Raw genomic sequence first — 16,831 nt, forward strand, 5'->3', positions numbered from 1 at the left:
TTTGGTATGTTGACGTCCCCTACCGGGGGTCTTTCTCTGACACAAGGTGATCCACTGCTGTCTGCGAGCGTTGGGGATGGAGATGATGTGTCCGTCTCTATGATGCCCGCAGCGCAGCTGGATGGAAAAGTAAAGACCAAAGTACAAAGTGCATGCCGCTAGGCGAGTACCCATCCATATCTTCTTATATCGAGGGCTCTTGCCTACAACGTCTGGCAGTTCACCGGCATTGGTTCGAGTAAGCCGAACTCTGCCGATGAGACACTCCATGTGGAGATCGGCCCAGAGTTTCGCTTGGACTAAATCAATGCTGCTGAAATCATGCACGCCCAGGAGGCCCCAGTGCAGTTGTGACGTGTAAAAAATACTTTATATGATATTTAATATTGAGAGACGGCTAGGCAGAAATATAGTCTGCTCATTTGTTTTATGATTCAAGAGGGCTGGTCCTCACATCAGTCAGCCAATCAGCTCACGATCTGGAGCGTAGCCCTTCCCCTAACCCTAACATCCATATTGTTAACGATCGTCGTCTCCCTGCGATGATTACAGACACGAGACGTCGATGACGACGTTGACATGAATATAAGTCGTGATGATGTTTTGAAGAGAAGGATAATCAGAAGGAGAGATGGATGAAGATCATGAGATGTTGGTGGCGTTGATGCTAATGATGATATTGAAGAAAAGGATGGTCAGGAGGAGAGATGATGAACAGATGATGTTAGTGAATGATTGTGGCGATGATTATGGTGTTGGTGATCATTATGGTGTTGGTGATGATGCTGCTGGTGGTAGTGGTGATGATGATGGTGATTCTGGTGGTGGTGGTGACGACGATGATCATGGTGATGATGCGGGAGTCACAGTTGGATAACATCGCTGCCATCGCTCAGCTGCTCAATCTGTCGACAGATCTGCACAAACTCAGCTCTCAGCTCCTCCGATCCCTGGCTGCCGTCCCTCCTGGGGACCCCTCGATCCCCGGCGCCCCCTCTGCTTCCCTCTCCGCACGGAGTCCCCGGGTCCTCACCGACCCTCTCGAAGCCTGGCGGCGGTGACCCCGGGCCACGGGGTCGCGGGGAGAGACCCCCGTCTCCCCAACCGGGGTCGCGCGAGGACGACAGTGAAAACGAGGATGATGATGGTGCAGGTAATGAAGAAAGTGACGACGAAGGTGACGACGACGATGATGATGATGATGACGATGAGAGGGATGACGAGGTGGTCTGGAGGAGTCGCTCGTCTGAAGAGGCGAAGGTGGTGGAGGGTCCGGAGTGAGCGGCAGGGTTCGATCCCGGGTCCTCGGCATCACCATCCTCATTCCCACCTCGTTTTCCACCTTCTCCGCCTACTCTTGGACCACCTCGTTCACCACCTCCTCTACCTCCTGCACCATCTCCAGCACCACCTCCGTCATCATCATCACCATCGTCTTCTTCATTCCCTTTTTCACCTACCCCACTTCCTCCCACATGGCCTTCTCCTCCACGACCACCACCACCACGACTACCACCACCTGGTCCACTGTCACCTCGTCCACCTCGTCCACCTCGTTCCGGCTCGTCCGCCGCTCGCTCCCAGCACAGCGCATCCCCGCGACTCCCGAGCGCCTCGTGGATGCTGCGGCGCAGGTCGATGGGTGACGGGGGCCGCAGCTCGATGTCCGACAGCGACAACGACACCAGCCCCTCCTCCAGCCCCTCCTCGTGCACGCTCACAGGGGCCCCCACGGGTCCCTCCGCCCCCACCACCGCGGACCCCTTGCGGGACCCCGAGCAGTCCCAATCCCCACGGGAGGGGGGCGGCTGCGCGCCACCCCCCGGGGCGGCGCCCTTCTTGGCGAATCCGTTCCTCGCCGGCTTCAGGGCCAGGCTGTTGGGCCCCCACGGGAACGAGGAGGAGCCGGAGGAGGTGGCGGCGCCCCGCTCGCCCGCAGCCCCGTTGCGGGCCTTGACCCCCGAGCTGACGGCCACGACCTGGCGGACCCGCGCCAGCAGGGCCCGCTCGGGCCACGACGCCGAGCACGGGCGGCGCCGGCGGCGGTCGCGCGGGGCCAAGGCGCCGCCCGGCGCGGTGGCGCACAGGCCCAGGGCGCAGGCCGCAGACAGCAGCTCGCACGCGCGGGTCGCCACGTGGAGGCCCCAGCCGCGGGCCAGCGCGGCGGCGGTGGCGGCACCGCCGCCGCGGGAGAGGAGGACGCCGGTGTCCACCAGGAGCCACGCCTGGAGCGCGGCGCAGGCGAGCAGCGAGCACGCGGAGGTGCGGAGCAGGATCGAGGAGCCGGGGGCTCCTCCGGTGCCGAGCTCCCGCGGCGGACCTCCCGCCTCCTCCTCCTGCTCGTCCGGCTCCTCGGCGGAGCATCGGGGCCTTCGTGGCGGGGCCCGAGTGGGCGGAGCGGGACGGGCGGAGCCGTCGGGCTCGCCGGGGGGACGCCGGGAGAGCAGAGCGACCGCGGCGGGGAGCGCGACGGCGCTCGACACGAAGAGGCCGCGGGAGAGGAGGAGCACGGCGGCGGCGGAGCGGCGGCGCTCCGCGTGCGCGACGTCGTCGTCGCCGCCGCCGCCATCGGCAACGTCACGACCATCGAGGAGGTCCCGCGTCATCAAGACGAAGGCGACGTCGCAAGCGACGGAGACGACGAGGTGTGCGCAGCAGATGGCCAGGAGATACGGACCCGGCCCGGCAGCGTGGAGTTCCCTTCCCCGCCGCCGCCGCAGGAGGAGGAGCGGAAGCAGCGCCGCGACGCAGAAAGCGGCGGTGAGCAGCGGAAACCCGGAGTCGAACACGAGGAGGGAGGTCAGGGGCGCGGGGGCCCTCTCGGGGGTCAGGAGGTCACAGGAGAGCGACGCGGAGCGCAGGGCGCACAGCGTCAACACCAGCGCCGCTCCCAAGGGGGGCAGGGGGCTCTGGCGATCCCTCTGGGGGTCCTTCGGGGGGTCTTTTAGGGGGTCGGACCCGGACGGCGGCTGCAGTGGCGGCGACGGCGACGGCGGCGGTGGGGGTGGCGATGGTGGCTTCGTCTTTATCAGCGTCATCAGCAGGAGTCTGGCCAAGGTGAAGAGCGCCAGGACGGAGAGGAGGGCGAAGGCGCAGGCGAGGACAAGCGAGCTCGCGTCCCACGTGGGGCCCAGCGTTCCACGCAGCTCACGCCAAGGCCCCGTGCCCGGAACGAGGGAGAGGGGGACCGGTGCCCACTCCCTGGCCCATCCCGGGGCCCGCGACGGAGGCATCGCCGAGGAGAACGGCTCGCGGTCGGTGCCCGGTCTCCGGGGAGGGAGGGGAGGGTCTGGTCCGGGTCCTGGCACGGGGACGAAGCGACGGGCAGCCTCGTCCGTCACGACCCCCGGCTCTGGAAGCACAGAGGAGGAGATAGGTCACGTGGGTTTGGGTGAGCACCTCCTGTTTGAGCAGAGCCATAATTTGTATGCAGCCTTTAGGAAGGCTTTTCGGCAGGGAAGACTGAATTCATTGAAAAATGTCAAACCTTGTATCCGCGGTCAGCCAAGTTATCACTGCTGCATCACCAATGGGATGATTCGTAATCAAGTTTTGTGTCAGACTGATTGAGCAAAATGTGTGTGTCGTACACCCTCCACCACCCGATGCAGGCAATAAATTGCTATGCAACGCTCTGATCAACTGAAGCAGTCTCTATTCTGTTCTTGCGTTGGGTAATACGGCAATACCCTGATTTATGTCTCACCTTTTTACGTTGCTTCGCAAATACCTTGTCACTTTATTAATACCGCTACCCGATTTTCGTCATCTCAATGTACCGTTGCATCGGTGGCAGCATCATCCATCCTTTCTCGTATCCGTCACCTCTCAGCCGTCGCCTCCACCTTGTCACGTAAAATCGTTTTAATTTACGTCGTTTTGATATTCATTGTCGCAGCTATCCCCGATGTATACCAGGGTATCACTGTACCAATGTCGAGGTCTCCTGGCCACCACAAGAGGGTTTCAGGACAGAGAGTTCGTGTCGTTTTGCTGTTCGTCGTCCTCCTCAGTCGAAGGAGCACAGACTACACAGCGGTTGAGCACGTGGTCCATAGTTTGGGTCGCATGGCCACGATCGCACCACTGTGGCGGTGTCTCTAATTACACTGGTCAACACACTTTTTCTGGCATAAGGTATTCCAACGGGTTTAATGTAATTTTGGGGTGCTGATTCGAAATATGGCATCAGTTTTTGTCTATCACATCAGGTTTTTGAGATATCTAATATTGCATTTTCAATAATAACTGCAGAAGAAAAATATTAAATAAATGTGGATATTTACATAAAATTATATTATAAACACACTATCCTAAAAATACAGCGTCATGTTTTAACACGAAAGCAGTCACTGACTCGCAACAACTTGCAATCATAAGTGACAGAGTTAATTTCGGGTAAAATCAATGAAAATGGGGTATGCCGATAGCATATAAATGAGATGTGATAGAGCAAATCTGAGATCAGATTTGGAATCAGCACCCTGAAATTAGTCTAGAACAGCTGCAAAAGTCCAGGCCAGAAAAAAATGTTTTTTGTGTTTGACCAGTTTTATCCATTCGTGAAGGAGATGTGGTGCAGCATCGGCCTGGTGATGATGTTCTGGTGCGGTGAATGGTTCCACCGCCGGCGTCTTTGAGGAGGAATGTCGACGCCAGGAGGTGCGAAGTTTGCATCTCGAATGAGGAGGAGTTTATGCTGAAGCAGTGATGAATCGGCACGTTTGTTCATCACGGCACGAGTCTACTCATTGGCTGTGTCGGGTGGAGGAGGGGCTGTACGACACGCATTTTACTCACATGGCGATCTGAACTAAAGCTCAGTTCTGAATCACTAAAGCACCAGTTTGACATCGATTAATATTGACTACTAATTTAAGATGTAAAAACTCAAATTGTATGACGTGAATTATTTGTTAGCGTAATTTTTGTTTAACCAAATCACGTTTCATTTCAGCAGTTAAACAAATGAACTCGGCCTTGTGTTTCCGGATTGTGTACCGCCCGCCGCGTGTTGTGTCGGCGCGACGTCCGACGTTTTGCTGCACATGCCGGGAGCTTCTTCAGGAATCGATTGAGGACTTGGAGAAGAAGATCCCCAGCATGTGGAGCGAAACGTCGGGCATCGCTTTGAACATCGCGCGGAAGAGCCTCGCAGTAGCAAGTAGCAGCAGCAAGCAGCAGCAGCAAGCAACAGCAGCAAGCAACAGCAACATCAAGCAGTAAGCAGCAGCAGCAAGCATTAGCAATAGCAAGCAACAACAACAGCAAGCAGTAGCAGCAGCAAGCAACAGCAGCAAGCAGCAGCAGCAAGCAGTAGTAGCAGCAACAGCAGTAACAGCAGCAAGCAGTAGCAGCAGCAAGCAACAGCAGCAACAGCAGCAGTAGCAGCAGCAACAACAGCAGCAGCAAGCAGCACAACCGCGAACCCCCTCGGCAGTGGTAAATCCCGCCAGGCCTCACCGGCTTCCATCTCCCCTCCCACCCCCCGACCCCGATGCATAGCGCCCGCGAAGTGGCACGTATTCACTTGTGAGATTCCTGACCTCCGTGACCCCGGGGTCACAGGGGGTCACTCACCCGCACCGCCAGCTGGGGTCGCAGTGGCCGCTCCTCTTGCAACGTCCGGGTTCGGTTCCAGATCCAGGTCGGGTGAGGTCGACGTGGCGGGTCGCGGGTCTGCGCCGCGGTCCGGGGCGAGAGATGGAGTCGGCCGCAGCTCCAGGATTGCAGACGGCAACGTGGCCGGGGAGTGGGCTGGGTTCGGGTTCACGCCCGGGTCAGGGTGCGACGTAGGACTTGAGTTTGGGGGTGCGGGCGGTGGCAGGGAGGGAGTCAGGACTGGGGACCGGTCCGGGGTCTCCACACCCCGGGTGGAGGGGGGCTCTCGCCGAGTTACAGCCGCTCGATCGACGTCTCCGGAGGTCATAGTGGCCGGCGGGGACGTGGGCGGCGTTGGAGGGGAACGGGTGGAGTTCACACCTCCTGCTCCAACATCAGCCACTCCACGAGCAGTTTGAACATCTCCGTCATCACCACCACCAGCAGCAGCTCCTCCTCCATCATATCCATCACCGCCATCGTCAGTGGTGCCGCCTCCACCACCACCACCATCACCACCACCACCATCACCACCACCACCACCACCACCACCACCTCCTCCACCACCACCACCATCACCACCACCACCATCACCACCACCACCACCACCACCACCTCCACCACCACCACCACCATGGCCCCCGTCCCCCTGGGCCCTTGCTGTGGGGGTCCCAGGTGATGCGGAAAGGGGACCCTCTCGTGGGTGCGGGGTCGAGGGCGAGGTCATGAGCATGGGGGTCCAACGCGGCTCATCGCTCGCATCCCCAGGGACCCCTGATATGAGATGAGGGATCCCCGAGACAGAATGCGGGACCCCTGATGTGGAATCTGGGACCGATGGTGTCGGACCAGGGACCCCCAGTGTGCGATGTGGGACCCCTGGTACTAGAAAAGGGATCCCCGATGTCAGATCTGGGACCTCTGATACTGGAAAAGGGATCACCGATACTGGGTCTGGGACCCCTGTTCCTGGAACAGGTAGCCCTGAGACAGGATCGGGGACCCCTGATGTGGGATCTGGGACCCCTGATACTGGAAAAGGGATCACCGATACTGGGTCTGGGACCCCTGTTCCTGGAACAGGTAGCCCTGAGACAGGATCGGGGACCCCTGATGTGGGATCTGGGGCCCCGAGGTGCTGCTCTGTGACCGTGCTCAGCTGTGCGAGGGAGTAGGGGGTGAGGGGAGGGGGGGTCGAGGTCTCGGCAGGATCTCTGAAGCGGCCACCTCCTGCCTCGCCGGGGTCCGGTCCGGGTACCCCCTTGGTGGAGGCCGGGGTCCCCGGGGTCCCCGAGGGGAGCGGCGGCTGTGTGGGGGGGTCGGCACGCGGGTCAGAGAGTCGGACCCCGAGCGAGGGGGCGAGTGTTGGGGTCGCCACGGAGGCGGCCGGCACCACGAGGACGATGATGACGAGGAGGTGGAGGAGGTGGAGGAGGTGGAGGAGGTGGAGGAGGTGGAGGAGGCCGTGGAGGAAGAGGGGGGGCGCCATCGTGGGCCCAGGATATCTGCAGATGGGAGCACGAGATTTCTGGTGAACTCATTGAACTTTTCATTTATTTTTCGATTTAAAGCTTTCGTGACTGCAGGGATTCATCTTCTTGGTTCTTTCGGTAAAGTCACGTAGAAGGGAAGTAATAAAATAATAAAAATAAAACATAATAAAATAAAATAATTCACCTGAAGACGGCTGCTTGCGTTGTAGCCGAAACGTCGTGAGAATTATTTTATTTTATTATGTTTTATTTTTATTATTTTATTACTTCCCTTCTACGTGACTTTACCGAAAGAACCAAGAAGGTTTTCATTTATTGATTAAGCCCCTCATTAATTCAAGCGATGATTTGCCTGCACACGCATATTCATTACCTCATTCGTGCAAAATCCTCGTCGTAATTTATCCTTTGTAAAATTCTAGGACGAGACAATTACTCGATTAATTAACCATTCATTCATTAACCTGTTTGTTAACTCATAGCTTCATTCATTCACGTATCCGCTCATTCGTGTATTCGCCGCCGATGTTTGCCGTGAGCGGGAATAGAACTGGGGTCGTCAGATTCCTAGGCGCAGCGTGCTAACCACCGCACGCCACAAAGACAAAGATCCCCCGTATAGCCTTCAACAGACTGCTCGCGAGCACTGCCTTTGTTTACACCCCGCAGAAGGGACTCGTTTAAGGCTGAGTCGACCTCGACGAGGCCCAGGGGGAACGGTTCAGATATTCATCACCAGTGTTGGCCGTGAGTAAGACGCGCACTCATTAAGACACCCAGACTCCTGCACACACGCAGACACACCAAGACAAAGATCACCCGTACAGCTTTGGCTTTTGGGGCAAGTGCTGTTCGCGAGTATCACCTATGAAGGCCGACACGGCACACGAAGGGGTCGTGGCCAGCATCACCCCCGGTCACCTTTGTCTTCCGAATGCTGATGTCTACCACACACCACACCAGGTTTTCATCTAAAGCGGAGTCGTTCTCCAGGAGGCCCTCAACCGGTTCACACATGCGTCACTGGTGTCCGTGGTCGTGAGCTTGCTAATCACTGTGCCACCGCTCCCCACACAAATACAAAGATCCCCCGCATAGCCTTAACAGACTTTAGGGGCAAGTGCTGTGAGCGAGCACCTATTAAGGTTGGAACGGCACACGAGGGAGTGGATGGCCAGCACCGCACCCGGCCACCTTTGTCTCCCTAGTGGCAATGTTTACACATCGCACGAGGTACTCATTTGAGGCTGAGTCGACCTAGGGAAGGCTCATGCCCCTTTCAGATAATCGTCACTGGTGTTGGCCTTGAGCGGGAATCGAACTCGGGATGCCGGGTTCGTAGCGCAGCGCGCTAACCGCTGCACCTCCGCTCGCCACACAGACACACACAGAGAGACACACACAGAGACACACACACAGACACACACACAGACACACACAGATACACACACACAGACACACACAGATACACACACACAGACACACACACAGACACACACAGACACACACACAGATACACACACACAGAGACACACACAGAGACACACACACAGACACACACAGATACACACACACAGACACACACAGATACACACACACAGACACACACACAGACACACACACAGACACACACACACAGACACAGACACACACACAGACACACACAGACACACACGTGGGCGGGAGCACACGTTCCACAGAATAAACGCGGGAGAAGTTGGCACGGGTCCCGTGGAGCATCTCACCCTCAAACTATGCTCTCACCTCCCCCGAACTCCCGCCCAGTGCAGACATCAGAGGGGAGATGACACGGCGAGTGGTGATGGGAGGCTGTCAGGGGGTCAACAGGGGTCCACTGACCCCCGCCCCCCCCCCCCCGGGTTTGTCACAAGACCCCTGCAGTGATGATTTGTGTATGCACCGCGCCAGATACAGGTGAGGCCCAGGACTGGTTCGGATATTCGCCACTGCGGTCGAGAGCGGGAATTGAACTTGGGGAGTCAGGTTCATAGAGCATTACAGCGCTCGTTTACCCAGGAAATAATCACTCAGGACTCTGTTGTGATGAGGGTCCTGCTACATTGGTCTTTTATATCCAGATAGTTTCAGCCAGTTGATGAGTGTGTGTGAAACACGTGGAAGGAACCCAGAGCATCCGGAGAAAACCCACGTGTGCCAGGAGGCAACCGTCTACCACGTACTGACAAAACTTGCTGTACTGCCTTCTGGCGGTACAGGATTGTGGAACAGATGGAGATGAGTCCACACTTGCTGTGTCTATCGCCTTCTCCTGACGAGCCAGGGTACACGGCTCCTCCTCCTCCTCGACGCCCCACGGGAAGAGAGTTTTCGCAACATTCGTGCGGTGATCCACCAACCCTCGCTGCTTGCCTCCACAGCGCTGGGCTACGGGCGGTCACGTGCAGCAGCAGCAGCAGCAGCAGCAACGTAGCCACCACCACCAACCACCACCGCCACCTATGCCACCACCACCAACCACCACCGCCACCACCGCCGCCACCATCACCACCGCCACCACCAACCACCACCGCCACCACCGCCGCCACCATCACCACCGCCACCACCAACCACCACCGCCACCACCGCCGCCACCATCACCACCGCCACCGCCACCACCGCCGCCACCATCACCACCGCCACCACCACCAACCACCACCGCCACCACCGCCGCCACCACCACCAACCACCACCACTAACCACTGCCACCACCGCCGCCACCACCACCGCCACGACCGCCGCCGACACCACCACCGACACCACCATCGCCACCACCACCAACCACCACCACTAACCACCACCACCGCTACCACCACCACCGCAGGCGCTTGGCACGCGTGAGAAGCGGGGCGTGAGTTCACGGCTCGCGGCTGTTTGCTTTTAGAACAAAACCAACTCGCCTCGGCCACAGAGGATCAACTCGCGCCAGGGACACAGAGCACACAGCCGCTGGCGATAATTCCTCCCAAATCCCCGTGCATTGTGCCCCAGTGACATCACCCGCATAGACGCAATCGACTCGCGAACTCACGCACACTCACCCAAAGGTAAAGCTCACCCCTCCCCCGTATAGCCTCTGACAGACTGCTGCTGCATTTATGTTGAACTTCTTTCGCACCGTACGTAGCCAGTCGTGCTAACCGAGTAGCATGCAATGGTGTCCGGTGGACAATGCCACGCCCGACCGCCTTCGTATATCCAGTGATGGTTTTTGTTTGCACCGCACCAGATACAGGGGAGGCCCAGGACTGCTTCAGATATTCGCCAATGTGGTCGTGAGCGAGAATCGAACTTGGGTAGCCGGGTTCATGGATCAGTGCGCAAACCACTACACGACTGTTCCTCCGCTCACCTACATTGTGACCCCCATCACCCTCGCCAACACCAAAGACAAAGATCCCCCTATAGCCTTTGACAGACTTGGGGCAAGTGCTGTTATCGAGTACCAATGAAGGCCGGCACGGCACACGAGGGGGTGGGTGGCCAGCACCACGCCCGGCCGCCTTTGTCTCCCCAGTGGCGATGTTTACACACCGCACCAGGTACTCATTTGAGACTGAATCGACAAAGGGCAGACCCAGGACCGGTCCAGGTAATCGTCACTGCTCTTGACCGTGAGCGGTCATCAAACCCAGGTCGCCGGGTTCGTAGCGCAGCGCCCTAACCGCTGCACCACCGCTCACACAGCACCATCATCACCGCCATTCACTCACACGCCGGCTCCATCACTCAGGCGCGTTACCTAACAACGGAGCAAGCCGGTTGCCACGTGCACCGGTCACCGTGGCGACGGTCGCCGTGGCGACGGGATGACGACGGCGCCTTGACGACGCACGCGGCGCGTGCCCCGCGTGGCCAGCGGGGCCACGTGAGAGTTTCGGGCGATGGGCGACGATTTTTTAATTTGCGACCGGACGGCCGGAGAGCAACAGAGAGCCCATGGCGCCATTCACAAGAGACGGAAGGCCACTGTACGGCGGGCTTGCGGCACGCGACTATCAATGTCACCAACGCACACCTCTTGATTTACTTCTCCGTGACGCACTGTTAATGTTAATTTTTTTTCTTTTTTACGGGCCACGAGATATCCCATCGCTGGACGAAGCCCCCCCCACCCCCCCTCCACGCTGTCGCCATCACCCCTCACGGACCACATAAGCGCCCCGCACACGAGCCCATCTCGTCGCTCCGTCTCCGCCGTGGCCGAAATCTCTTGCCGCGTTTCCCTTCCCCTAGCCGCCGTTCCGTCACCAGTCTCCTCCATCGGGGGGGGGGGGGGGGGGGGCAACTCGCCCCTTGTGACTGTGCATGCCCACTACTCACTTTTCTCAACAGTCCCCGTGATGGTGGTGATGATGATGGTGGTGATGATGGTGATGATGATGGTGATGATGGTTATGATGATGGTGATGATGATGGTGATGATGATGGTGGTGATGATGATGATGGTGGTGATGATGGTGATGATGATGGTGATGATGGTTATGATGATGGTGATGATGATGGTGGTGATGATGGTGATGATGATGGTGATGATGGTTATGATGATGGTGATGATGGTGATGATGATGGTGGTGATGGTGGTGATGATGATGGTGATGATGCCGTCTCTAACCTGCGTACGCGTTCTTCGCTCTGTCTCTGAGTTTAATTCCCAACACGCCATGCTATTATCATAATCATCATTAATATGGTCTATACACTGCTGGATGAAATAATTTCAATGTCTGTAACTTGCCTATGTTCTCTAGCCGTGTATCTCGGTGCAGTTCCACACATGCACCTCTCCAAGCTCTTTCATCATCATCATTATCACGGTATATCCACTGCTAGATGAAAACCATGACCATATCTATAAAAACAGTTTACAATGAGAATAGGGAGGTCACTCCTACCCCGTCTGCTCCCACGGTCTAAAACTCACTCCCGCTTAGCGACCACACAGATTCCCTCCTCCAATTAAATGAATCGCTCATCGCCTCGATGATATCAACAAGGAAAATTGACACAGTGATACAAATGTACATCTCCTTTGTCAACCCACTGCTGGATGAATGCCTCACCACGCCGCGTCAGTCATGGTGGTTGCTTGACCATACTTCACCACACTGGTCAACGCGGGTCGGTGAAGGCTTTGCAATGTAACTGCTGATAGCCGTGTCAGGGCCTCCAGCAACAAACAAGCAACCATCTCGATTTGGTGGGCCTGAGACACCGGGCTGCAATTCCCCATTCTCGCGACGGGGCCGAGTATATCCACATATTATAAGCAAAAGTACGATTCCAATCACGACAAACAGATCAATGTACAAACACAAATCAGAGACATCACGATTGACAGTCAATAACAGTGATGCGTGGCTCGGGCAGGACGCGACACGACCGAGACGAGAGGACGGCCGATGGCGAACGAGACCTGTGATGGAATGGCAGCCAACAGGAGTGGAACGCGCGCGCGCGCGGGAGGACGTCCCACTGGGAGATGGAGCTCGAGTGCAGGCGCGAGACGCCCCGTGGCATCGCAACACACCCACCCACCCGTGAGCCGGGATGACAGCGACGAGCGGAGGACTTCATCCAGCAGTGGATAGCCCACGGCTGCTGGCTGACGTTATTGCAATTACAGCGGCGTTAATTGTTCGAAATTCGTCTGCTCCGAACCAATGCCCCGCTCGCCTTGCATTGCAACAATCACATTCCACCCACGCCGACAAAATCCCACCCCCCTCCACGCACACTCCTCACGCACGCAGGCGCGCGTGCCATTACCCACACATCATCAGCGCGCCACGGCTCCCCCACCTGCTCCCCCAGCCTCCCATCGGCGCCGTCCCAAGGCTCTCCCTCCCTCCCTCCAGAGTGCGAGGCTCTCCTCCTCGAAGTCTTCTCCCCGGCTCCGTGGCTGGAACCTCTGGGCAGCTCACGACCGCCACCATCTCCCCTTGACTCTCCCCCCCCCCGCCCCGAGTCTGCCCCCGTCTCCCAGCGCGTTGCTCTACCTGCTTCCACCACTTGCTCCCCCAGGGCTCGCCCTGCCCCTCTGCTCCCTCCTCTCTTCGGAATTCAGGGTCCGCACCGCGCGTTCCAACCCCGCCCGCCACCCCCCCCCCGTCAACCCCCCCTCGATGTCAAATCTTCACGTCGCTCCTCCTCCTCATCATCATCCTCCGCTTCGACATCGTCGTCATCACATCAGGCGGGCACGAGACGAGGTGTTGTTGATGCGGATGATGCGTGATGATGGGAGGATGGTGTGTGTGTGTGTGTTGATGGTGTGTGTGATGGGAGGATGGTGTGTGATGGGATGGTGAGTGTGTGATGGGAGGATGGTGTGTGTGTGATGGGAGGATGGTGAGTGTGTGTGATGGGATGATGGTGTGTGTGTGTTGGAAGGATGGTGTGTGTGTGATGGGAGGATGATGGTGTGTGTGTGTTGGGATGATGGTGTGTGTGTGATGAGATGATGGTGTATGTGTGTGTGATGGGATGGTGAGTGTGATAGGATGATGGTGTGTGTGATGGGAGGATGGTCAGTGTGTGATGGGATGATGGTGTGTGTGATGGGATGGTGAGTGTGTGTGTTGATGGTGTGTGTGTTGGAAGGATGGTGAGTGTGTGTGTGTGATGGTGTGTGTGTGATGGGATGATGGTGTGTGTGTGATGGTGTGTGTGATGGTGTGTGTGTAATGGGAGGATGATGGTGTGTGTTGGGATGATGGTGTGTGATGAGATGGTGAGTGTGTGTGATGGGAGGATGGTGTGTGTGTTGGAAGGATGGTGTGTGTGTGATGGGATGATGGTGTGTGTGTGATGGTGTGTGTGATGGTGTGTGTGTAATGAGAGGATGATGGTGTGTGTTGGGATGATGGTGTGTGTGTGATGGTGAGTGTGTGTGTAATGGGAGGATGATGGTGTGTGTTGGGATGATGGTGTGTGATGAGATGGTGAGTGTGTGTGATGGGAGGATGGTGTGTGTGTTGGAAGGATGGTGTGTGTGATGGGAGGATGATGGTGTGCGTGTGTTGGGAGTGAAACGTGCGCGCGTGTGAGCACTGCCGCCGCTGCTGCAGAGTGCGCGTTACCGCATTCACTCGCGCGCAGCGCGACTCCGCGTGATCTCGCAGAGCTCGGTAGAAACAATACCCTATAACACGAGCCCTATAGACACAATACCCTATGGCCTTAGTCTTATAGAGCCAATATCCTACAGCTCTAGTCCTAGACACAAAACCCTAAACCCTAGTGCAATAGAACCAATACCCTATAGCCCTAGTTCTCGGCGCATGTTAAATTTGTATTTTGCACCGTACGGAGTCAACCCTATGCTCACTAACCCTATAGCCATATAACTAGCCGTATACACACTCCTTATGAAAACAATAATCCCATAAACAACCATATAAGCCTAGCCATATACTGGACACTCTAACCCGATATACACAACCCTAATCCCATAGCTCTTATAGAAATAACCCCTATAAACTAACCTCAAACGATAACCCTCTCCCTGTACACAATAACCATATAAACTCCTAAACCATAGAAGTATAAGCACTAAGCTATATATACAAAGTCCAAACCCTATATTTTTATAGACGCCAATAAACAAACCGATACCCTATAACCTACCACCCTGTATACCCTAAAAACCATAACACCTAAAAATACAACCCCGAAAGCTAAATGCCCAATACCCACGAAACCCCTACACACCTTAAATCACAAATATAATCCTTAAACATCTGAATATTCAAAACACTAATCTCTAACCACCCATAATGGCTATATTCACGTAACCCTAAAATACTAACTAAAAAAAACATTAAATACTAAACCCTACATGCCCTAAACCCTATAAACCACAACACGCCGTTTAAATCCCAAACTATATCCACACAAACTCGAGCCTCTCTCTCGGCACAGGCCAGGAGCCCCCTCTTCCCGTGAGTGCTGGCAGGATCCTCGATTGACACTTGGGGGACTCACGGCACTGAGAGACGAGGGAGGGAGGGAGGGCAGCAGGGGGAGGGACGGAGGTGGAGGGAGGGATGCGGTGGCAGCAGGAGGAGTCCTGGGGCACGAACCCAGTGGGTACCCATCATCTAAACTAAACTTTGTTTTTTTACCAGGTAAGGCCCACTGAGCTATATAGGTTGTTCTTTAAAGAAGCGACCTGGTCACAAATTATCGCTCAACAAAGCGGCTTATCACGTTGGAAATTTATAGCAGACAAATACTCTAAATGCATGTTTCTAAATGTGCAGGAAAAAAACCGGCGAACCCAGAGAAAAATCCACACGACCATGGGGAAAGAGAGACGCAAACTCCAAATATACAGGCGTCAAGGTCGGGATCGAATCCAGGACCTCCTGCATACCAGGCGAGGAAGTAAACATCTCGCCACCGCAAGATGTTAACTCCCTTGCACTCACCACTCATCTCCCTCGCACTCACCCACCCACTCGCATTACCCAACATTCGCTCGCGACACCCACCCATGACATCCACCAACACCCAACTCGCTCCCAAAGAGCACCCATTCTCTCAGTCACCCCCTCACAGCAGCAAGCACCCACCGTCACCCCCGCACCCTCCAATCCCCCATTCTACAACACCCACCCATTGGCATCCTTCTCCGTGTGTCTGGGTGCTGGGGTGGGTGGGGGTGTCGTGAACGTCAGATGCTGACACTAGACCACAGGTGCCACCCTCACCCTCCCCCAGAACCTCGCCGTGGCGAGGAGAATGGATGACCCCCATTCCTCTCCTTGGCATCCGTGACTCGAAGGGACATTCCTCATCACGACCAATCCAGACCCAGAGGTATCCGGGGAACCGGGGCAAGGCCCCCCCCCACCGCGCGGTGGTCGCTGGTCCCCAGCCGTGGTGGGTAGGGGGGGGGCACAGAAGCAAACCGAGAAAAAATTAACCCGTAAAAACAAAAGTTTTTCACTATAAATCCTTTATATGCGTGGCATCGGTTTTATTTTATTATTCATTTTTGTTTTTCTTGAGTAAGAGTTTAATTTTTATCACATTGGTATTTTAAATTAAATATGAGATTTTTTTTCCTCCCTAAAAAGTGGAACATTTTGGAGAAAATTTTTTCACGAACATTAATTGTCACGCACAACGAGGTTGTGTGCAAAATGTCAGCTCGATTGGATCACGGGAAGTGGGTTAAAAAACGACCGAAAGATTTGCACGGTCCTAAGCAAGCAAGCGAACTTAATATAAAGGATTTAAAAAGCGCAGAGCACCAAGCAGACCAGGAGAGGGGGAGGGGATTCGTGGAAACCAAAATATGGGTGAAATAAATAATCAGCTAAATCAGAATGTATTCCTACCCCCCCCACCACACTCCTCGACCAACCCACCCAGCCACCCCACTTCACCAGCTCGCATTACAAAGCGTGAAGTATGGTCAAACGACGGCCACGACCGGCGTGACGTGGCGAGGCCTTCATCCAGCAGTGGATTAACAAAGGGCCGTATATTGTTATTACTACTATTAATTATATTGTTATCGTCTGACCATGCGATGGCTCAGTCCAGGCCCGGCAGACGGAGACAAATGAACTCACGGACAAGGATGCGTCACCACAAGCACGGACCAAAACAACGTTTTGTCAATCGTCCCGTCGAGAATCAGAGTTCAGCATCCGAGTGGGCGTACTCTGCTCGGCTTGCGAGTCGTGGAACAGGCGGGGTTTCCCCCA

The 16,831-nt window shown here is 56.0% G+C and overlaps 1 protein-coding gene across 1 annotated transcript; it reads right to left on the reverse strand.

The window, feature by feature from the left end:
• Positions 1–863: 863 nt before the first annotated feature.
• LOC144729497 (uncharacterized) lies at positions 864–6,081 on the reverse strand. Its single transcript, XM_078609833.1, has 3 exons — positions 5,581–6,081; positions 1,535–3,352; positions 864–1,048 (listed from the first exon to the last, which is right to left on the reverse strand). The coding sequence occupies exons 1-3, from the start codon at positions 5,927–5,929 to the stop codon at positions 864–866; spliced, it is 2,352 nt and encodes a 783-aa protein (XP_078465959.1). The 5' UTR covers positions 5,930–6,081.
• Positions 6,082–16,831: the final 10,750 nt, after the last annotated feature.

Source organism: Lampetra planeri, chromosome 32 (assembly GCF_965212315.1).
Source record: "Lampetra planeri chromosome 32, kcLamPlan1.2.h2, whole genome shotgun sequence".
NCBI classification, from domain to species: Eukaryota; Metazoa; Chordata; class Hyperoartia; order Petromyzontiformes; family Petromyzontidae; genus Lampetra; species Lampetra planeri.

Coding starts and splice junctions, on each gene's coding strand:
- LOC144729497 (XM_078609833.1), bottom strand. CDS start 5,929: ATGACCTCCGGAGACGTCGATCGAGCGGCTGTAACTCGGCGAGAGCCC. Junction 3,353..5,580: donor GACCCCAGCTGGCGGTGCGG/GTGAGTGACCCC, acceptor CTGTGCTTCCAG/AGCCGGGGGTCGTGACGGAC. Junction 1,049..1,534: donor AGGTGGACGAGGTGGACGAG/GTGACAGTGGAC, acceptor CACCGCCGCCAG/GCTTCGAGAGGGTCGGTGAG.